This window comes from Chelmon rostratus, chromosome 13 (genome assembly GCF_017976325.1).
Source record: "Chelmon rostratus isolate fCheRos1 chromosome 13, fCheRos1.pri, whole genome shotgun sequence".
Lineage (NCBI taxonomy): Eukaryota > Metazoa > Chordata > Actinopteri > Chaetodontiformes > Chaetodontidae > Chelmon > Chelmon rostratus.
In genome coordinates this window covers 2,803,592-2,827,063 of record NC_055670.1, presented here as the reverse complement: position 1 = coordinate 2,827,063, position 23,472 = coordinate 2,803,592, and the positions used below count along the sequence as shown (strand labels likewise).

At 42.8% G+C, this 23,472-nt stretch overlaps 1 protein-coding gene across 1 annotated transcript in view; it reads right to left on the bottom strand.

The window, feature by feature from the left end:
* Nucleotides 1–1,163: 1,163 nt before the first annotated feature.
* The window catches only part of LOC121615845 (contactin-associated protein-like 5), a 71,707-nt gene continuing 49,398 nt past the window's right edge, over nucleotides 1,164–23,472 (bottom strand). Inside the window, exons 14-24 of the mRNA XM_041950315.1 lie at nucleotides 19,377–19,533; nucleotides 18,239–18,366; nucleotides 16,616–16,786; nucleotides 15,535–15,753; nucleotides 12,723–12,962; nucleotides 10,796–11,023; nucleotides 7,600–7,733; nucleotides 5,454–5,541; nucleotides 5,058–5,258; nucleotides 3,142–3,216; nucleotides 1,164–1,518 (exon numbers count right to left, since the gene is read on the bottom strand). Of these exons, the coding sequence (XP_041806249.1) occupies nucleotides 1,325–1,518; nucleotides 3,142–3,216; nucleotides 5,058–5,258; nucleotides 5,454–5,541; nucleotides 7,600–7,733; nucleotides 10,796–11,023; nucleotides 12,723–12,962; nucleotides 15,535–15,753; nucleotides 16,616–16,786; nucleotides 18,239–18,366; nucleotides 19,377–19,533 (1,835 nt within the window). The 3' untranslated portion in view covers nucleotides 1,164–1,324. The remainder of the gene's footprint in view (nucleotides 1,519–3,141; nucleotides 3,217–5,057; nucleotides 5,259–5,453; nucleotides 5,542–7,599; nucleotides 7,734–10,795; nucleotides 11,024–12,722; nucleotides 12,963–15,534; nucleotides 15,754–16,615; nucleotides 16,787–18,238; nucleotides 18,367–19,376; nucleotides 19,534–23,472) is intronic.

Here is a 23,472-nt window from a genome sequence, read left to right as displayed (position 1 = left end):
AAGATACCGAGCGGGAGCTTTGTGGTTTGCCAGATTTGCATACTGTACCAGAATCTGTACTTTATATGCAGTGATTTTTAGCCTGTGGATACTATTATTGGCTTCCCTATTATTGGCAATTGATAATTACACTCCGCACTGTACATGTTGGTGTAGATGACAGCTTTGTATTTATCTAAATGCTGTAATCCTCTCCATTAATGTCTTATTTCTGCTACTCTCATGATACAATAAACACACATGTTTTTGGATTTTTGTGTTATTGAAAAATAATACACAAGTAGAATTTGCACATTTAAACATGGAAAAATCCATGGTTTCATAAACCATCAGCTAAGTCTTGTCTACAATGACATATATGCAGTTTGAATGGTGTACAGTGCTTTCCGAGGGACAAAACTTGGAAAAACTGAAGCGTTTGAGGGTTTTGAGAGTTAGTATGTGTCCAGTTAAAGAAAGAATTTAACTTCCTGGATTTAATGGACTTTTTAGGTTTGCTGGTTTCCACAAGACTTCAAACAGTGCCGTGGAAAACAACTCAGTGAAAGAAACATTACTGACAGTCACCCGATAATAATGGTCGAACGGGCAGATGTTGTGCATGACTGGGAAATTCAAATTTCCCTTTATTCTATGTGGTGTGGGTTACAGAACTGAATGACAATAAGCTCATCTCTATGTAAATGTGACTGCTTTTGTGCAAATGATATCACATGAATAACTTCTAAAATGTTAAAATAAAAACTTGTATGCAAATTAGGCACTCATACAGTATAGGCAGTATAGTCCCTTTTTCTTCTTCTACAACATTCACCACCACTGACAAAACAAAGACAGCAGCGAATGCGCGCATATCTTACAGGCCTGGCCTACATTTCCTGACTTGCAAGTACAATTTAGTGAGTCCCACTGAAATGTGGAAATATTCATCATTTGAGGGTTTCAAACAAAATGTTGTAAATTGTGCGCACTCAGGATGGACAGCAGCGTTCGCCCACTGCACTCGAGGTGTCCCTCCGTCCACCACTGCAGAACATTCATCTTTTGCTTTACACAATTTGCAACGACAGAAACCACAGCAGCTTGAGTCTGACAGTTTCACCAACATCAAATACACTAACAGCTGGAAAGATTCAGCCACTTGCTTGTACTGGAGCATTACGAGAGTGGACTACAGGCTGCAGGCCTTCGCAGTGTTCCTGAGAGACTTCCAGGGCACAGAGATATTTTGTTGTAGGAAATCCTGCAGCAGCACGTCCACCTGTTAGTCCTTTATAAGAGAGAGGTAAGTTTGTGTCTTAGGTCCTCAGAGTGCACCCTGTAGTCAGATGTAGTACTCCTTCATGTTGTCCCTGACTGAGTTGTGGAGGTGCAGCTCTGTCCTGTAGTCTGTGTACATGCTGTGTCTGTTCTCCTCTTTGATGCTGCTGCTCCTCTGGGCCCGCCGCTGCTGGTAGAGGAGACGGCTTATCACAGCCAGAGCGCACACAGCGATGAAGACCACCGCTGTGACCACACCTGAGAACACAGCAGGGAAGACGCGTTAGCAGGTACCGGGGGGACAATGCTGTCAACCAGGACTGTCCCCATCAGGGTTCTGTTATTGACCTGTGATCCTCATCTAAACTGGATACAGGAACGTCCACTTGCTTTGACTCGGTTGTCACAAAGTTTAGTTGTGCGAGAGTTCGTACCTTTAAACACAAAGAGAGCCTACACAGTTTCTTATTGGACTGTCAAGTACTGTTACTTGGACACTGACCGGCTGAGAGGCATTACTGGTGTTCTGTTACATTATGGTTTATTTTTTATGCTCACAATGTAATTGCAGCGTCCTTGATTGTTTCACGTTTGCTGGCGTTAGAGTGTTTATGCGTTCTCTTGAAGATGATGATTATGATGATTAAAAATGTCTTTGTCCCTTTCCCTTGTTGAGGGTTAGATTAGAAGACGTATACCGCTCTCATGTCTCTATGGTAAACAGGGGGACTGGTCCTGCTAGCTGTTTGACCCCGTTTCTAGCCTTTATGCTAAGCTAACTATCTCCTGGCTCGATCGTGTTATCGACTGTCCAATCCAACTCTCAGCAGGGAAGTGAATAAGCGTGTTAACCAAAACGGCAAACTTTTGCTTCTATGTAACAGTTCGGTGCTTTATCAGGCCGCAGTATCACAGCACGGATTTAGTGACAGAAGATACAGCCTCTTTTGGGCTCAAAACAAGATCCTGTGCAGACACCTGGTCATTCGTTAGCTTGAAGACCTCTATTTTCCAGAGACTGCCCACTGTTCCGATGGCCCATTAGTCTGAAGCCCCGATAGTCTGAAAAATCTCCCATTGGACCGAAAGCCCATTTGTCCGACAGCCTGTTATCCCAGAGCCATTTCTCTGAAGGCTCGTTGCTCTGACAGCACACACTGTCTTGATTTTTTTCACACCTACATGCCGCGCTCGTTTGTTTGTTTCTCGGCTCCTCTTTCGTTGCTTGGTTAGGGTTATGGTTGGCGATGGTTGGGGTTAGGAAAAAGTGTCAGGGTCAGAGCCAATCAGGGGCAGAGTAGGGGCAAGTCTTAGCAGAACATGGATGGAAAAAAAAATATTTTCAGAGCAGTGAACCTTCAGATCAAGCGGCGTTTCTTTTCAGGATAACGGGCTGTCGAACCAATGGGACATTTTTCAGAATATTGGGGTTTTGGAATAGTGGGCCATTGGGACAATATCATGGCACCTATTTTCCACTCTATTATCCCTTTGCCCTATAGCTAACTGTCTTGCTACATCATCAAACTATTCCCTCAAATTAAGTCATTTACTTCCTCATACTAATGTTGGCGATCATCTTGGGGCATCTCTATTGTCAGTTCGAGTGTTAAGGAGACGTAAAATGCAATGCAAAGGTTCCCTATTTAGAAAGCGCACACAAATCCTGGAACATTATCATCATCAACTTAAATTTAATCTCAAACAAAACTGTCTAAGTGGAAGTAATGAAAATTAGCCTGAGCTCAGGCTGAGTCACCCCGAGACCGGAAAATAACAATTAGGATGGAGGCAAATGGAGGGAATCACAAATAAACAGCTGGGACTCATTTTCAATTAAGCGAAGAAAAATAAAGCAGCACAGAAGAGAGAAAAGCAGACCTGCTATTACAGCCAAATCCTTCTGGGTGCCGTTGCCAAGCTCCTCCTTATCTTTATTTGCTGTTACAGTTTGATCTGGAGAAGCAGAGACAAGAAACAGACAAATTCATTAATCCTCATCATACCTGAGACTAACCTCTGCTGAGAACTGTCACCTTTACCTGTGAAGTTTCTGTTCGTTATGTTTGACTGCTGAATGGACCACAACCTTCTCTCTGTATATCTGTTTTTCTTTCCGTGCATCTCTCTGGTTGGTTAAACGACTTCTGAACGTCGACATCATCTCATCTCAATATCGCTTCAGTTCCCGTCCCCTCAGTGACTCGAGGGCGGGCAGAGTCTGACCTGCGTTAAAGCCTGGTCAGAAGGAGCGTGGCGATGAGGCGATGATGTGTGTTGACCCGTGTAACCCGTGTCAAAGCGTCACCCTGAATGGAGCGTGATAGTGAATGAGCCTTGAAGCAAGTGGCTGGTGGTTCCGTCGCATGTTTTAGCTCCACGCAGTGAGCTGTTTCATGCAGCTGCCAAAACAGCGATTAACAAAAATTCCCATTATGCTCTGGATGAGAGTTGCATCAACAAACTCAAATTGGTGCTTGAAATTAATTTGTCCTCTATTGTTTTACATTAATTTTCTAGGGCATTTTCCATCATGGTCTCTATGATGTTTGATGATTTCTATTTACGTATGTTGCGGCGACACGGCATTGAACGGATGCACGCGACGCTCAGAAGCTGTCCACTGGCGCTGCCTCGGCTTACTCCGATGAAGACTTCATGCTTTGAGCTGAAACATTAACATTAGATAATTACTGCACTTTGTGTGCTCCATTTAAGTGCAGCCGTTCACAAAAAAACAAACGTGAAAAAGTGTAAAAAGACATTTGTGGCAGAGCAGGGGTGGGGGAGACAGCTCCACTGGTAGAAGTGCCTCTGTTCTGTGAGCCATCAGAAGAACAGACTGCAACATACTGTAATTATCTAAACTCACGAGTCAGTAATTACAAGTCAGTTTTGAAGACAGTAACAGACGAACAGGATAAAAGTTAGACTGATGACATGCTTTGAGTTGATATATTAGAAAAGTCAGTGGGTTAGCAGCTGTTCTTGAGGCCTAATGCTGGTTTTCTGGTCTCGCAGAACTAGATCACATTTAACCAGGACAGATCAGGATAACGCCTGAAGCTGAGGATTGGATCAAAATGTGTACACTTTTCATGAAGTAATTTGGTCAATGCTGCAGGATCCTCAAGCAAACAAGTGGCTCCAGAAGCAGCAGCTCCTCCATCGGCCACTAGATGCTGTCTCCGAGGAAATTACTCGCTCGTCAATCCACCCACACCTTTTGTTTTCTTGATTTCTGTCTGCGCGGTGTGTCCGACGTGTGCTCCAGGCATCTGGAAACGACGTGACACTAAGTGATGCAGTGAGCGGAGCTTCAATGCAGCCGTTCCCATGAGACGACGCGAGTGATCCAGGAAGAGAACGTGACAAGAAAGAGCGCCGAAGCGACAACACGCGCTGGAGATGCTGGTGCAGGCAAGAGCAATTCATTAAGGCTGCAGTGTGTTGATTAAGATGTCAGTTAGTTTTTGATTTATTGGTGAGTTCATGAAATGTCAGCAAATAATGAAAATCACCCTCCGCACTTTTTCTGGGTTCATGGTGGCATCTTCAAACACTTTGTGTTGTCAGTCATTCATTCAGTTTAGAGATATTGCATGAGCAAACATATGAAGAAAAGCAGCACATTTTTGCACATTTTTGCTGCACAATCAGGAAAGGATCAGGATTCCTCGATTATCAAAATTGTAGAACTAAGATGTTAGTCGACGGTTACATCCTGTATGCAGCTCAACCTGGAAATGACTGTTTACTGTGGCAGTGTGTGTGTGAACAGTGTGAAGAGGTTTTACCTTGCAGTGTGTGCGAGGTGGACTCTGCCAGCGCACCGCAATTCGATTGGACCAGCGGACCGCGGATGGTGACCAGTGAGCTTCCTCGATTCGTCAGCGCCGCCTTCAGTGGCGCCACATGGTTGAACTGGACCGAGGAGAGGCAGCCGCTGAAACCTTTCGCAGCCGCCTGCATCACTTTCTCACTGAAGTTCTCCTTCCCTACAGAGATACGGTTGATAGGTGAAAATGCATGTTGTTACTGATGGCGACATGATGGATTTGGTGAATTACAGTCATTTCTGAGTAACCGAGTCAGGCGTGACAAAAGAACGGCGACAGGTGAGAATAAACGTACAACAGAGGGATGATGGGGGAGTTTTTCAGCAATTTTCTGAACATCACGGGAGGACTTACTGGTGACTTTGCCCAATGTCAGGGATCTGATTAAGATCAGCTCTGCATCGGATGACAGCGTGTACTTGGTGTGGATGTCCTGGTCGATCTGGTTGAGTGGAGAGAAATCAGATAACAAGCCGATTACAAGAAATCTAAACCAAGGTAACAGCAACACCCGCAGCAGCAGCAGCAGCAGCACATTTCAATACATTATAGATTGAGAATTGTGTTCTCTACAGCTTCACACAAAACCATATCCGCCCACAGCTGGCTTTGAAGTGATGTCGACCTTTCACTTCTGCCCCACCGCGCTGACTCAGTTGCATCACTTAACTTGATGATCTGCAATAAAACACTGCAGGATTTGGAGGACGTCCACTGACGTTTCTGCAGTGCCCACAGTGGTACATGTATAGACCAGCTAATGAACAGATTTCACTGCAGTGAAACACTTTAACATCATCGCTCTGTTGTGTTTGGGCAGCAAGTACAAAATTCAACTCTACTTCCTGCTAATATAAGCTTATACATATAGGATAATATAAGATAAGCGACATAGAGCATTAGATGAATCAACAGTCTGTATGTGTAGTACATTGATGGTGTTGGTTAGTCTACTATCCCAGCACAGAGCAGGCCTTTCTATCATTTTACAGCAGTCATGTCAGTTACGTTGTGGTAATGTTGACACAGGTCATCATAGCTGTCAAACAGAAGTCAAATGTAGCTGTGATCTGGCTTTAAGACTGAAAAAATAATAAACACTTAAGGTCCACTTCCTGGCCTTTTAGGGAGCTTTCAGTCTCACAGTCTACATGAGCAGAGGGAGCTCAGTTGACAGCACATGTAGCGAGCGTGGCACTTCACACATGCAATAACAGCCCGCCTTACAGAAGGGGGAGATTGCAATGCACGCCAACATGAAATACTGTTTTTCAGTGCAGAGCTGATTCCATCTGCTAATGAAGACGGTCAGATGAGACTGAAAGCGCTGCAAAAACCCAGTAAGTGGGCCCTGGTTTGAGATTATATTGTCAAAAACTATGTATAACTTTTTCTCCAGTGGTTTTGAGATGTGTGGCTGCACAGGAAGCAGGGATTGTGGTGATTTTTATGTCAAAAGATGTGTAAATGTTTCGCTCGGTGGGTTTTACAGTATCCATTTTTTTAATACCATACTGAAGCTGGCAATATTTCAAATACTGCTGACATATGAACAAATGTAGCATAGACATCGAGCCTAGCTAAACTAACTTTTCAACCAAAGTTAGACTGTTCTTTCGACCTCACACCATCACTGCTGGGTGTGGTTACAGGGGCAACAGAGCACGGCCTTCAGAGATGCTGGGTGTGGTCGACGGTGACATGACTTGAAAGGGCAGCGAAGTGCTCTCAAGCCCAGTGTTACGTTACTCTATAAACAGTAGAAATGTTGACGCAGACAATTGGCTAGAAACAGATCGTGAGGGGCCAATGTTGGAGACAAACACGCCTCTCCATCTTTATTTTACCGTGCATATAAGTGTACACTGCTTCCTGCACTGGCGCTGAATGTTGCTGCTAGATGAACTGACTTCTGCAGGACTGTTGCGGATCAGCATAATTCGAGACAGGGGCGGCATCCTGCACTTCCACACGGCAGACTTCACGTGTTCACTGATCTACGGAGCAGGATCACAGCGGGATTTCTTTTCCTGCAGTACTTTCGTGTTCCCTCGCAATACGTTCTTTTGTTCCCTCACGGTATGTTTGAAATTCTATCAGGTATCACAGATGCCTTGCAAATGCACCGCAGGAGTTCAGGAACAGAGAAGCTTAAATACAACACACATACAATCCCTGCATGTAGTTAGTGTTACACCCCTCATAAAGCAAAGCACAGCCATGGCTACAGTCATAACCACAGCTACAGTCTGTCTCAATCAGCCTGGGCAACGCTCGGTGAGTCAGTTACATTAACTAGCTCCTCTAGTTATCGTCTAGCTGCAATGAGGCCGACTTTCACCTGAACCAGCCACAGCTGAGGGCGCACTGTGGTCCCAACCCGTGGCGGTCTACTACATGCCACCATAATGCAGCTCTGCTTTTCTGTATGGATCCTGCAAAGTAATGCAAAACAGAAAACAACGTTCCTCCTTGACATTTGAGGGTTTGTGCTGCTCACCTGTACATAGAGGTTTTTTCCCACTCTGTGGATTCTGATCCGATGGAGTCGTCCATCTGCCAGGTTGCCGAGGGCGGGGCTGAACACATCTGGACTCCTGTCTGTTTGAAGGTGATACCAGATCTGCAGACTCCCTGGACACGAGGCAGGGAAAGACATGCAACACACTCCTTTAAACAGGCCTCCGTAGAAATCCCCACCTGAGCACTTTATGGTAATTGATTTGCTATGGCGCTCGCTGCTCAATGCAAATTTAAGAGCCAAAGACATCCACTGAGATGAACACCGCATCTTAGATTAAACACATTCTCCTTTGGCTTGAGTATGTGTACACTGCATTATAATGCCAGATAGGAGAAGAGAATACACGGGTTTGCTGAAATGATGTGGCTGCCTGTTTATAAATAGAGTGCTACATCTAAACTTCTTCAATTGCCTTTCGAGATCTCTATCTCATAGCTCTTTGCTCCCACAGTCAATATGTGCTCAGTGTTCCTCCCACACACACAATCACTGCCAGATCATAGAGTCAGAGAGATATGCATTGTCAAGTGGAGCTGGGTCAATATTACAATTCCCGGTCTGTAGGTGAAGGGCTTTGTGTTGTGATTCATTTCAAATCCTGAGAGTGCTCCTATAGATGGAGGTCGCGGTGGATGAAGTGTCTCCTCTGCCCTTCAGTGTTTACACAGACCTGAGGAACATGGGCGGACTGATTTAATACAAAAGAGTTTATTAGGACACCGACTCTGACTAACAACTGCGCACAGGTGTCACTCAATATAACACTCAAGTTTGGATTCAGCTTAAGGCCTGCAGCTTAAGGCACTGAGGCCGTTCTTGTGTCAGGAGCTGAAAACGATGAGACACTTCATTGACAGGGGGAAATAAGCTGGAGCAAGTCCGACAAATGCGAGGACCTTTTTCTGAAATGTTCTCCAGACTTGAAGTGAAACAGCTCAGGTCTTTTGGATTTTATTCTTTTATTGTTTTGTTTGGTAAAGACTGTCTAATGTATTGCTAATGTTTTCCTTTAGCCAAATGTGGACTTTTATCTTGCATATGGGCTGAATTAAGTTTATTGGACATCAAGACTCCCTGTGAAGAAAGAGGCTTTCCAAACATGCAGAGGAGGAATACACACCCGCAGAGGTTAAATCTATTCATTAGCCTATAGTCATTTTGCACAAAGTTGCGGGGGCGGTATTATATTCATGCTGGCAGCTGTGGCACCAGTATGATACACATTAGCTGCCTGTACTGTCAGCCTCATTTTCTGCTCTGCCCAACACCTTTCAACATGCAAATAAACTTAAGGTTTCCTGAAAATTGGATCTTGAGGTGTAACTACCCCCTCCCTATTAAATTAGTCAATACCTGACAGGCATATTTGGACGTCTTGCAGTTGGTTCTTGCTGTAGTTTAAAAATAACCTGCTATGGTTACTGGACAGCAATGGGAATCACTTTTACTTTCAAGTGGATTCCATTTTTTTCTGCCTACACAGGACAATGTCTGTCTGTTTTCCAAGTGAACTCCAGTGTGCCTCATCTGTGGTGTGAACGTACAGCGGACTGTCATTTGGTAACCACGGTAACACATTTGTGTCAGCCTGTGTGTGCGAGGACTTTCCACGATGGTCAGAAACTGACAAGGGGTTCGTCATAGTTTGCGACACATGAGCTCCAGCCTGAAGCTGAAGGTTTGACGAGTAACGCTCGTCACCACCTGTTTGCTGTCCAGCGTGTCGTGCTGATGATGCACGATGACGGTTCAAAGCCGTCCAACAAATCTGAGTGAGTTACCTGCCAGTGACTCAGCATTCACAGCTCTGTGTTGGTTTGTAATGCGTCAGGTTGAACGTGGTGAAATAGAATTAAAAATTAAAAGAATTAAAAATCCATGCATCTTTGCTAAATCTTTGGTTCTGGTTCTTGGTAACATAGACACGACCGTAAGAAAAGAAACAGATGCACTGATTTATTTCACCCCTCGAGAGAATCCACTAATTGTGATAAGTCTGCTGGAGTTTTGTTTTTGCTTGTTGTCAGGACCAGGCCTTTGTTTGTAGTTTTAACAGGATTTACACTTTTACACCTCCACCTGCACCTGCACCTTCTGTGTACTTAACATTTAAGTACACACACACACTTAACTAAATGATATGCATTTTAGTATATTGGCACATTTCATTTCATTAGTATTTTTTATTGTTTACTGTTTATCTACATTTTAGTATATTTCAGTTGCTGTCGATCATTTCACTGTGTATATTTTATTCTTTTGGTACATTTCACTGTGTATATTTTATTCTGTTTGTATATTTTATTCTGTTTGCACATTTCACTGGTATATTTTATTGTTTATTGTTTAGTATATTTTATTTGCCTTAGTATATTTTCATTCTGGTATATTTTTAATTGCATTTTTTATTGCGTGTTGGTTTATTTTATTGTAGTTATCTTAATTTTATTCTTTCTAATCTTTCTTATCTTTCTTATTATCTTGTATCTTGTATCTTGCAATGAAAATTTCATTGACATGTCATGCTCAATGACAATAAAGAAGCTTGAATCTTGAATCTTGATTTAAGGCCTAATGGGTTCCAAAAATTCTAAATAATTAAGCTAAGAGCGTAACACCTGGTTTAGTCACTGAGCCACTATTGCTTTTGCTTCCATGATGTGACCCCATGCGCCTTCAAAATAAAAGTCTTGACCTCACAGTCATCATGCTAAATCACATCACTGTCATTTCAGCTGAGAGCTGGAGACACTGAGTGCTTCATGTATCAAACAGTACGTTTCCAGCCACATTGCCGCTGCAGTGATGATGTACACGATGCAGCATTAAATCTGACAGGATCTGAAATGGTTTCAAATGGCCGTGGACAGACAACAGCATGATGCAGATGTAGATATGATGTTTTCATATAAACAGAACAGAATATAAATACATGAACAGGCAGTTCATAATGCAACGTTTTGCAGGATTGCCTTGATGTGTGTAACTAGGTGGAGGATGTAAATTTATTGAGCTGGGTGTGTAGGCTGTGTTACTGTTTCCTCCATGTGTGTGATCACATTCAAATAAGTATGGAATCATTATATATACGTGCATCTCTCTCTCTCTAAGTTATACTGTGTAGCAGGTATTTTTTTTCTTTCTTTGATGCGTGTGTATTAGCTGTATGTACCGTTCTTGGCCAGGATGACAGCGATGTATTGCTGGCTGAAGGTGCTGACAGTCAGCAGCATGGCCGGCCGCTGGGCGGTGACGAAGCTGAAGGCTACGTCCTCTCTGGCCCTGCTGCTGCTCTCTGTGGAAACACTGGAGGCCTGCGAGCTTCTGTTCTGCATGACTGAGAAGGGCTCCTGGAACGTGTAGGTCACTGAGGACTCCATGTCGAAGGACACCGACACCTCTGCACACACGGGGACACACATAAAGAAAAAAAAAGGTTTCAGCGGAGAGAGAGCTCCGTTACAGCTCTTTTTGAAACAAGATGAAAAGACTAAAAGATGGCTCACAGCCTCCAGAGGCTGCGGCGTTCATTATGTCTCATAATATGAAAGCGTTAGCAGGAAAAATCAACACACCCTTATTAAAAGCGGGGTAAAAACGTAGTTTGCCCAGTGGGTACAGCTAGAGGGAAGTCACTGTTTTGAATGAAAATCTAAACGTATTATCTCTCTTCAGAGGTATAGCAGTGTGTGTTTATGCAGAACCCCATAAGCATCCACATGCTTATGGGGTTAATGCACACCTACTTAAAAATAGTCGGAGAGCGTCCAGCTTGCAGAGCCATGCTGCGGCAAATCATGTTCCAACACTTCATGCACTCTGTGGTGTTTTCTGCACTTTCATCCCCTCACTGTACCAACGGCTGTACCATCATAAATGGCTCCGAGCCTCAGAAAAAGTGTTTTCTTAAAGATAAACTCGAGGAACAAAAGCTCCCTCGCTCTCTGTCTTTCTGCTAACCAACAAATGAATGAGTAGCTGGTTAATCAGCATAGCTGACGCTACACATCAAATCATCTTCGCGAGGAGATGATGGTTGACAACAAAAAAGAGGATGCAACAGCACCGCAGGAAGCGCTGTCGATCAATGCAATTCAGAGCACTTACCTCAACAGGTGCTAAGACTTACAGGGCAGGGAAGGGTGGAAGGGATGGAAGCCACAGCATGCCGACATACCAAAACACCACAACATCACTGTCTGGTTTCACACTGCCGCAACAACACATTTACAACGAGAGCACCTCAGAAGCACTCGCAGCACATCCACTGAAGCAGGTGATCTCTCAGCCAAAAGCACCCACTTTCACAAAAGTGCTAATATATTCACAGAAATTACTGAAAATAAAACTGACAAGTTTGCTTTGCGAGGTGGCAACGCTCATTGTTTAATCATACCTTTGATTTTAATGTGGAGCACTTCCATTATGTCAAAACTTCAACACACAGCTTTGAAAACCTGCCATCATGCGATCATTTATGTAAGAACTGCGTTTCACTCCCGGGACTTCGTGAAGTTTAACTCCAAGAGAGATGTGGATCAAAGGGAGCGTCTGTAACCTACAGGTGACATATCTGATAGGCCCCCCATCGCAATAACACAACTAACTGTGTGGAGAGATCCGAGTTGTAATGAGCAAGAAGTGCTTTTGAACAGCAGTTGGATTAGCTGTATCCTGGCATGGGTGCCACTTTCATATTTAACGCACTGAGCAAGATGAAACTGTGTAAATAGTGCAGAGTGGTTAGCTCCAGCTGCAGCCAGAATTTTAATCTCTTTAACTCTCCACCATGTCTTCATGGCTGTTTGCTCAGCCTCCTGCTCGTCTATCTGCGCTGGGTGTTTGTGGGTTTCAGATGCGTCGGTGTCTGTGCTCTGTTCTGTGCTCACATATTGCAGGAGATAATTTGGTCTAATGCATTTTAAATGTTCTTGGAGTCTGGAGTCAGGACAAGTATTAATTGCCTCTTGCATTACTCGCATTTTTATTGATGCGCCGTAATGGAACAACCTTGACTTGATTGATTATTTGTTTGTCGTAATCAACGTTAATCTATTAAAAGAATTGCATTAAGTGGTTGGTTGTTGATCAGCGCTCACCTTGGTTGCAGGTGGTTCCCCCGTAGGCGGACTGGGAGCAGTCGCACACGTAGCCGTTGCTCTTCTCGATACACCTCCCTCTGTTGTGGCAGAGGCTGCTGGAGCCGCTGCAGTAGCCGGGACAACCGGAGCTCACGCCTGGCGTCATCTTGGCCCTCTCCTCCAGGTCAAAGCTCACGCCGTTGATGATCAGGGTCCTGATGCAGCCCAGGAAGCCCCTCTGCTGGGACGCGGTCCCCCCTGAGGCGAGGGCGGCCATAAGTCACATCTAATGCTCGCAAGCTGTGCTAGAAAGCTTCTTTGATGACTTTATAATCATGATTCCCTTTAAGGCTGATGAGGATTTACGACAAACATTTACTTAATTCCAGTGTGCATCTAGGGCAACTCTGTATACACATCAGCATCTGAAACCTTACTAAATATGCGAAGTAATGGACCAGACAAATTTCCAAGAGACATCACTGTGAGATGAATACAGGAAACATTTAGAAGTCTTGACTTAGTGCCTTGCCAACCAGTCAAATTGCATTTACATCCAAGTCTGTCTAGGTTATATATAAAGTGAAGTCTTTAGACGAATTAAAAAATATATATTAACTGGCCCTTTGACCTTTTGGACATAAAATGGCATCACTTCCTTTTATCCTTTGCGACATTTGTGTGAAATTTGGTCAGATTTCATGTATGAATTCTTGAGTTATGGCCAAAAACGTGTTGTCTGTGGTGACAGTGACCTTTGACGTTTGACGGGCAGAGACCAATCAGTTCATCCTCGTGTCCAAGTGAATGTTTGTGCCGAATTTGAAGAAATTCGCTCACGGTGTTCCTGAGACATCGCGTTCGCAAACCCGCAAACTAACGCCTCTGGCCTCAGCCGTCGCCGGCACGGAAGTGTAATAAACGTATGTGGCATGTTGACAGCTGCTAATTTAGGCTTCACAGAGGTGGGAGACTGATGGCTTCGGATGGAAATGTATCACATTCTTCCTGTTATAATTTATCAGAGGGGAAAAAAAGCTTGCTTTGTTCGTAGTGTTCATGCTAAAATGGCTACATATAAGCTAAATGTGCTTTCTGCCTGCATTTATTATAAACATTTGCACAGTAATAAGCCGACTTGGATTGGCAAGAATTCAACATTCAGTTCAGTGTAGTCCACTGCAACAGAAGTGGATTTTTATTTTTTTGTTATATTCACACATCTATAATTAAAACAACTTTTTATTATCTCCTGTTCCAAACTAGTGATCAGTTTTAACATGTCAGGGAAGGCTCTTTATATAACCAACATAATCACACATTCATATTAACTTGTTTCTTTCATTAAAACTTTAAGACATTTAAACTTTCATTAAATGACACCTTTTCACCCTCTTATGAAACAATTAAATCTTCAGCTAATGACAAGTTCTTCTGAGGTCCAGAGAGGATTATTGCTTCCATTTGTCATTTTCTGACAAATTATTATTTTAAATTATTTTTTTTTAAAGTAAATGATCCATTAAGTGCATGAACTGAGGCCTAAAATTGAGAACACATGAAAAAAACACACTTTTTTAATGATGTGTCTTTCACCTCCAGAGGGATGGTGTATTATTAAGGAGACATTAAAATGTCAGAGGGGAAAGAGGAGGAAGAGAGCAGCCAAGCTCCTGAGCCACAGCAATAATGAAAAAATAATAAAATACATTAGTTCTTCACAGTAGCTTACAGGACAGGTTTGTATTTTTTAAGTCTGTATTAGTAAAATACTCAGAGGGCAAATGTGCGTTTTAAAGTGTTATTGTAATCACTTCTCCCTCCATTCTGGCTTTGAAGGGAAACCTTTGTAGTGCGACTTCTTTGTAAGCGATACGGGACAAAATCCACAGTCCTCGCTCTGTGCAAAAATGCACTTTAAAGTTCAAGCAAAGCTAATATGAGACTTCTGTCGTCTGAGTAAGCCAAATCAAGTATCTTTGTCCTGGTGGTTGTGCACACACGAGAGAAAAACACAAAGAGGCACATTTGTACTAAAAGAACTGCAGTGTCAGAGGATACCCTTGATTTGACTAACGCAGACTGCTGTAGCTTCAGCTGTTCCTCACAACACACCCTGGCAGAAAATGAGCACTCCCATTTCTCGCTACCAAAGGATGACTTCAAGGCCGGCTGCGAGAGGATCAGTGATTACAGCGGCCGATAACTCCTTCAAAATCAAAGCACATATGTGTTGTGTTAAGACACGCTCTGAAGTTTCCCTTCAAAGCTGCACTAATCAATATTTTTATATTAACAAAGGAAAAAAATAACTGTGTGTAATGTGAAATGTGTGGCTCCTAGTGATAAACCCACAGAGTCTGCACTTCCCCTCAGCCCTGTGGAGCGTTTCACTGTCTTATTGTTTTGCTTTAATTGCCCGTAGATTTACTGTTTTGGTTCACTGTCGCTGCCCTCAACCTTACATCCATCAGCAGGCAGCGGTTTTCAGGAAAGAAAAAAAGCTCTCTACTGTAAACAACCTGCATATCAAGCAGAACAGACAAAGTTAGCAACTAGCTGGTGAACAAAGTGGAGCAGAGAATGAATATAGGACTTGCATTAACCAGGCGACCAGAAACACATGTTTCAACTACTACCAATGTTCCTCTGGGTCTATTAGATGTGTAAAAAGGCAACCGTTTGATATTAACTATACAACTTAATAAGGTGATAATATGACAGCATTGTAACAACTGTGTTTGCAGCTTGCTGCTGAAAAAAAGCAGTTACAGGTTTGAATAAATCCCCCTCTCAGGTGGAGGTATATTTAGTCTGATGGCAAGCCTACCTACAAACAGCTGGCTGCTGAGCCGTAAGCGGGGGTGTCCGTCAGCCGGAGCCTCCAGGAAGCGGAGGGGAAGCTGGTCGACCTGCAGGGAGGCCTCCTTCACGTTGCGCTCTGCCCTCACGTAGTGCCACTGTCGATCATTCAGGGGAAGGTGGGACTTCGCGGACAGGACCACCGGACCGTTTCCCACATCAAAGGAGAAAGTCACCACAGAGGGGGCTGGGAGGTCATTGGGGAATGGTACACAAACACGCACACACACACACACACGACAGCCAGGTCAGACTGAATGTGATATTTGGTGTTTTATGTCTTCTCTGTCCTCTCTTTCTGATGCAATGTGATACAATGCTACTGGGAAAACCTGATGACCTGAATAGATTTATGAAGGAGCTCAGCTGACAGCTCGTCAATATTTCACAACGTCTCTGATGCTGCCGTAATACATAATGGCTCCAAGTATCCTGAGAACTCCTCCCTCAGATTTGTGAACACAACACAGTGCAATCAAGAGATTCACACCTTTTTCAACACTTACAATAAAGAAAGCAATCCTCTGCTGCTTGATAAATACATGCTCATTTCAATCCCAAATACCTGATGACTACAGTGGATTTCTTTATCGCGGCTCATGTAAACGCAACAGTCTTTTTGTGGAAATACATGATGTGCAGCATTTTATCTTATTTTTCCCCATCCTTGCTTTAAATGTTAAAGGTAATTTGACGAACCCTTGCTTCCTTATCTATCAAGTGTGTGTTCAATAAGGATTTCGGTGTCAACAGTAGTAAGGAAATGATTTTAATGTCTCCTATGACAGCATGCCATTGCTGTTGACTGTGTCATTAGGATTACATCATGCTGTGCAGCCCTGACAGCCTGCTTCTCGGGGAAATTAAACTGTCAACCACGGTGCAGCTAGCACTTCCATCTGAGAAAACCCAAACATATATATATATATATATATATTTATATCACTGACAGCTTTTGTGGGTTTTCGTATGTACGGGTGTTCAATGTTCATGTCCTTGTCATGTACTTTGTGCATGCTGCTCTTATTCTGGCCCGAGCATTGACTCACAGCTGAGCTCCACTCTGATGAAGTCCTTGAGGCCCAGGTTCTCCAGAAACACTCCTGAAGGAGCACTAGTCTTGAAGTAGAAGGAGATATCAGAGGTGAGCTCAGCCTGTAGGGTTGGGAAGTAGAGGTAGGAGGACTCCTGGTAGAAAGATGCTGCATTCCATATAGACTCTGAAAGCAAGGGAAAGCAAAGAGGGGAGGAGAAAAAGGAAAGAAGAAAATAAAGTGGAGGTAGGATGATTCCTCACTGAACCAGGCTGTGGGCAAAATAAGTCTCATTTGTCTTAATAGTCTCTGTATTTCCCTCGCTTGCATCTATTCCTCACATTTGCAACCCTGAAATACAAAGAAAGGAGGATAATGAAACTTGACATCTGATCTGTTGCCAGTGTTTCCAACGTTGACTTCTGGTAGGAAACAGGAAGCAAACTGTGGTATCTGGTGTCAAAATTCCCACACTTTGTATGCCCGACCATCTGTCTCCACCGCCTCCCTGAGAGGTTTCACGACTGTGTAACAACACCACCCTGCTTCCTTCCCCACTCAAAGAGCACAGACATTATTTACAGAACTGCAAGAGGTCCATCGTGAGGAAAACATCGAAATACAATCCCGTTTTATAGTTTTAAGAATTTTTAAAACTTGAACCAACAGTCAGTGCTGATGTTTTTGTGGTGGTGAGACGGCCTTTCCACCAGGTGTGAGCGGTCCAGTGAGCTGCTAAGACAGCTCACTGCCGTCTGGTGCCAGGGTTTAATAAACACCATAAAAAGTAGATCACTTTATTTTATAAAAATGACTGTCTGAGAAGTTTGCATTACAGGAACAGAATATTATAATAATACTGTCTTCAGCTTTGTTGAGTTATTATAAATTAAATGCAAATTACCTCAGCCATTCCTACTGTCTATTTCTATTTTCTACTGTCAGCAAAGTAATTGCCTTACAATTATTTGCACTCGCTTTTATTAGTTTTGTTGCATCACATGCTCATACCCTCATTATATAACAGTCCAGGCCATGATAAGAATATCCAGAATGTCTTGTACTGTCTAGAGATTGTTAACGGGTCACATCATATTGTTTTTGGGAATATTATAGATGTTTGTGTGTATAATTTTAAATACACTTCAGTCCGACACACTGGATGTCTTTAGGAAATGTTGGATTCTCCACTTGAATATAAAATAAAATTGGGGGTTTGAACTACATTTGACTGCAGATGAGCTGCTAAAGAGTCCCTGCTCTGCGTCCGCAGCTCAGTCAGGGACATGAAGCGGTAAATATCTACAGTCTCTTTCATGTTCCACTGCTGCTGTCCAGCTCTGCCCCCCCACTGAGTTTGCCCCCATTCTGACCCCTCTGCCTGGCTGTACAACATGAGTTGGCGAGGACAGACTCGCTGGTAGGTCCAGCAGATTTGAAGAGGTTACAGTCCACACAGCCAGTTGCCAGACTTGAAACAGAACAGATGAAGTTTAGCTCTCTATCCCCGGATAAACACATGAGGAGTGAAGGCATCATCTGAGAATAGTCTGCGTCTGATCAACACTAAGCCCGGGAATCAAGCACTCCATCTGCAACCAAATCTGGCACAGCTTCAACACATAGGTGATCACCTACTGTCTCCATAACAACGCAGAGGGCCGACGTGGTAGATGGCCTGCGAGCCCGTTCTGTTGGTGTCTCCAATCACTATCTGGCTCACTGGTAGGTGGTCTTTATAGAAGAGGACTCCTGTGTCATTAGCCCTATGGCAGACAAAAAGGAAATAAATAAATAAATGGTAACACAGAGCCCTCGGGGCTGGATGCCTTTATGGGGGTCCAGATAAAGGCATCCATTCTTCTGCATTAGCACAGAACGCAGAGTAAACACATTAAAAAGGGAGCAATCTATCACAATGCAGACAACTGCCGCTGGATAATATGCAAACTGAGCTGAATCGAGAGGAGCTTTGGAGTGGATTAACATACCCGAAATAAACACACTCAGAACGTCTAATACACCGAAACTATAATACAGCCTTTGTTTCTTCATTCAGATGATTTGTACCATCATAACTGTAATGTTATGTATGGGTTGTAATTAATCATTTTAGAGGAAACGCTGGTATATGAAATTATTCAACATAGATGCAGAAGAAAAACACTAAGCTGAGTCTGGACTCTCTGTGCTTGGTACGCGGGTTAAAGGATTCAGGAATATGCTCAATGAAAGCAATGAACTGACTAATTTATTATAACTTCTATCTCTGTATTCTTCTATCTCTGTTCGTCAATCTCAGGGTGGTAGTTTATGGATATACCACGGAGCAACTATGATGTCATTATGATTTTTTCTTTAGCGCTCCGCTCGATTCATATTTGAACCTTATATTTAGATCATGATGGGGACAATATAGGTGTGGGTTGGACACACTCCATTAAGGTACATCTAACTAAAACTAATGCACTCTAATACAGAAGTCCTGCTATAAATCCTGTCTTCATGAAGGTTCTTCTTTTCAGTTTTTTTCTAAAGTGTTTTAAAGAGGTGTTGATTTAACTTAATGATCATTGTGGAGGATGTAGTTTTAGGTGCTGTTGAACTGAATTACATTATACAGAGAGGTGTAATTGTTATTTAACCTGCCCTCAATTATATAAAAAAGGTAGGAAAAATATTAACATCTCTTTCAATAAAACATCTTGCAAAAAAATGAAAGAAAAGACCCTTTTTGGGACGGAAATGGCAAAATGTATGCGCCTGCATTATGTACCATGCATCTGCATCAGCATCACAGTTGCAGAAGTAGTTCATGTCCATGCAGTTCTCCTCCAGGCTGCAGGAGCACTGCTGAACTCCAGGCAGGAATCCTCCCCAGTAGCTCCGTCTCTCCCCTTCCCGGTCCAGCCACCAGGACATCGGACTGCCATCTGCAACAACACACCAGACAGTCAGGGGCCACTGCAACGGCCTGATGCCTGCCACAGCCACAGCCACAGCCAGAGCTCAGGCTCAAGTAGGTCGAGGTCAGGGGTTATATTTGGAGGATTGCGATGTTTTGCTTCACTGGCTTTATATTAAAATGCAAAAAACAAAACAAAACCAGTATAAATGGAAGCACATTGAAAAAAAAGATAAAAAAAGGAAAGACTTATAGATAAGCACGTTACAGAAATCCTGTTCTGTCAGAGGCAGCTGTGCAGAGAGGATTACAAAAGATGAGACATAATAATGAGAATAAAATCAAGCAAAAAAAAACAGGATGAAGGTAAGTAACAAAACCTCACAAAATAAAAGCATGCATTCAGATATTTAGAACATTCTGGTCATGAGCCCACAGATCAAGTATTCAAACACAGGCAAAGAGAAAATTCAATTCAATTGTCTATTTGATGGCACTTATTAAAGCAATATACAAGATAATATACTAGATACATGAATATATTCACATACACAAACACAGCTATACAGTACGTACAGGCATACATAAAAGCATGTTTACATACCGTATTCATGCTTCACACACACACTCTCACACCTTGTTGTCAATGTGACACCTGCATGTAGAGGTATACACATAATCATCAATCCTGATCTTGTATTAACTCATTTGTTTGACTCTTTCAGCTTTGATTTAAAAGCCTAACCTGGGAGAGGTGCTGCATGTTAGCTTTTGCTAGACGGCCTATAGACATCACATCTGTTGCACTGCCTGTTAGCACATAATGCTGTTTATCTGTATGGTTTCTGTAAAATAAACGAGCAAATGAATAGAAAACCTGAGCTGGAAGCAGGGTGCTTACACAGAGACCTCCACAACACTCAAACCGAGATAAATATAAATGTAGTAAGTATAGTAAGGAATAGAAAGTCGATCACAGGGCAAACAGAGTGAAGGAAATGGAGAGAGAAAAGAAAGAAGAAGAAAAAGAGAAATCACAAAAAAGTCTGACCAGTTTACATTTCCCATTATTCTCTTAAACGGCCAGATTTCTCATGAATTGTGCACTTTGTTCTTTAATGAAAATCGTTATTTTCTTCGTTGCATAAATTCATTTGTTTTGATTCTCTGCTGGCATTTCATGACACATTGCCTGTGACTGTCAATGAGGCTACGGCGAAGCCATAAAGGCACAAGTCATTACCTCCACTACGGGGTTAAGTGGTCCGGCTTCAATCATCTGTCACACAACGTGACCCTGCATTGGAGATGAGGCCAGCGAGCAAGGAAAAGCCCATTAAGCTACATGTCACAATACATAATCAAGTGTCACATGCTATGGCATTTTCTTCTTAGCCAGAATACATTAAAGCTGCATTAGACAAGGTTTCTGACATGTATAGATATGCATGTCATATTGGTCTAAGTCACCAAGTGGGTCTTCACTCTGTTTGCCCCCTCGTGTAGATAATGCCCCTAGAAATCCAGAACTTCAAACAGGAGCTGATGGCCTGCGATGAACAGTGTAACACCACAGTGTGACTAGGATTGAACAGAAGTTGCTTGTAGTCAGTGGTGAAACACTGGCATGAAATGAAATAATGTGGGCTTGAGCTAACACAGGCATTTGCATTACAAAGGTTGAAAATAATACATGCTTTATTGTCTTTTACCTCTATCCTTGTCCTTGCGCTCATTGGAGACACACCACGTCCCTTTTCCCCTATTCTGCTGCTTGTTTTAAACACTATTCAGACACTGAACAGGTACACAATAAGAAAAGGCAACAATCAATACTTCCTGAAGGAGAGGTGAGTCTCACTCTCGGCCCCAAATTGGCTCGATATTGACAGGACCTTTTTCACAGCAAGAAAGCAAATGCATCTCACTCTCTCCTTTACTGAAACGAATGGGAGCCAAAATTTTGGCAACTGCTTCATAAAGCCTCACAAGCAGCTGCCGTGTTCATTATATCTACAGTCAGAGCATCCATAGACTGTATCAAACATGGAAGTAGTCAGGTTTCTGAAGAGCCATTGTGAAGCTCTGTCACACCTTCACTATCCTGACAAACTCCTGGCTAATCCAAATATGAGCAAAGAGGTGGAGCGTGGGCGGAGCTGAGGTGGGTTGGAGCAGTCACTCAAAGCAGCCATGCCCATAATTATGGATAACTTTAAGTATTACTGCAATTTAAACGACCGAGGTATAGAAAAATTCACACCCATACAGCTGTCATGAACGGGGAAATTCGCTATAGAGACAAAGAAGGTGTTCTGTACCAGGCTGTCGAAATGTTTATTTCTGCTGTAAAGTTGGCCAGTTTCATATGGTGGTCTATGGGGATTGACTCACTTTTGGAGCCAGCCTTAAGTGGCCATTTGAGGAACAGCAGGTTTTGACACTTCCATATGGCTTCATTTTTCAGCTAAAGGCAAAATTCTGGGAGAGCACGATTAGAGCTCCCCTCCAGACATAATCAGTCAAGTGTAGGATTTTCATACCTACCTTTAAGTCTGTCTGCAAGACCCCAAAATGAGTCCCTGAACTATCTGTATATCTAGCTGGGGAGCCAGACGGCTAAACAACCAGATTGATGGATGGCTACTTCAGCTGGTACAGGCCAACTATCACACAAACTATGCCTATATTTCTCAAATCAACTCAGTCTGTATAACTGCATTTCATTCAATTAAAAAAAAGACTGATGCTCTGCTAACTACATCAGAAACACAACATGAAGCTGTGGCCTAGATCTCCTCCTGCACTGATGTACTGATGTGATCCTGCAACTTTTGGACCAATGGAACCAATATCTTAGGAAAAAGGGGGTGTGTGACTTTGAGCCATGACATTGTTAGAAGATCATAATATAAAACGATCACAAATACATGTCGTAAAAAATAGTGGTAATAAAACCTAAAATAAAAAATCAGAAATTTCAGATATCAAAAACCTGGTAGAGGTGAGAACAAACAGCAAATGGTGCCAGAGGAACACTCTGACAGCCAGAAATGAAATGGTAATAATAACTAAATTATTTTCAGTTCACATGTCTGGTGCTTTGAAACTCCATGCTGGTTGTCATCAAAAATTGGTATTTCATCAATCTCAAACAGGGAGGAGTGTGTTCAGAGCCCTAAAGTACAAGTGCTTTAATAAAAAAAAAAAAATAATAAGAATAACAAAAATAAAAAAAGATCATAGCAGCTACTGGCTTGATAGGCCAACATCATCATTCTGGGACCCCATCTGGTGGACAGAGATGAGTGTGGTGCAAGCTTTAATGAAGGTTTTCGAAATGCCAAGCCGCCTCATACACGACACACTACCTGAACAAATGCATCAACACTGACATAATATAAATATAGTAAGACTGAGGCACAGGACACTAAGAGGAGCATTAAGTTGCTGTTGTGAATGTTTGTCACTGCACTGCTAAAAAAAGCCACAGAGTTCTCAGTTCTCCTCTCAGCAAACTTCAGTATTGGCGTGAAATCAGGAAAAAAAATGAGCCTTTAATAATGCAAATTAGAGCACAGTTGAACACCATTACAAGCAGAGTAAATGACTGAACATCTGTGTCTTAAGTGACAGTAACAGCAGAGAGTGACGGGGGAGACGACAGAGAGGGGACACGCTACACAACTCGACAACTGGAGGTGAACTTCACAAGTTCTTGGCACATGCGTGCATCTGTGATCCCAGTAGGCTTCAAACAGCTGTGCTTGTTGTTCTTATCCCCGCAAATTAGCATGGTAAGCGCAATTTTGTCAAATAATTAATCTGAATATGCTGCAAAGTGTGTTTGTTGTCAAAAGTCATATTATTTGTATCCACGCACTCAGGAAAGTGAGAGACATTTACCTTCTTCCACAGGAGCTCAAACAACAAAGGCCACCATCAGAACATTCAGACTGTGTTCATG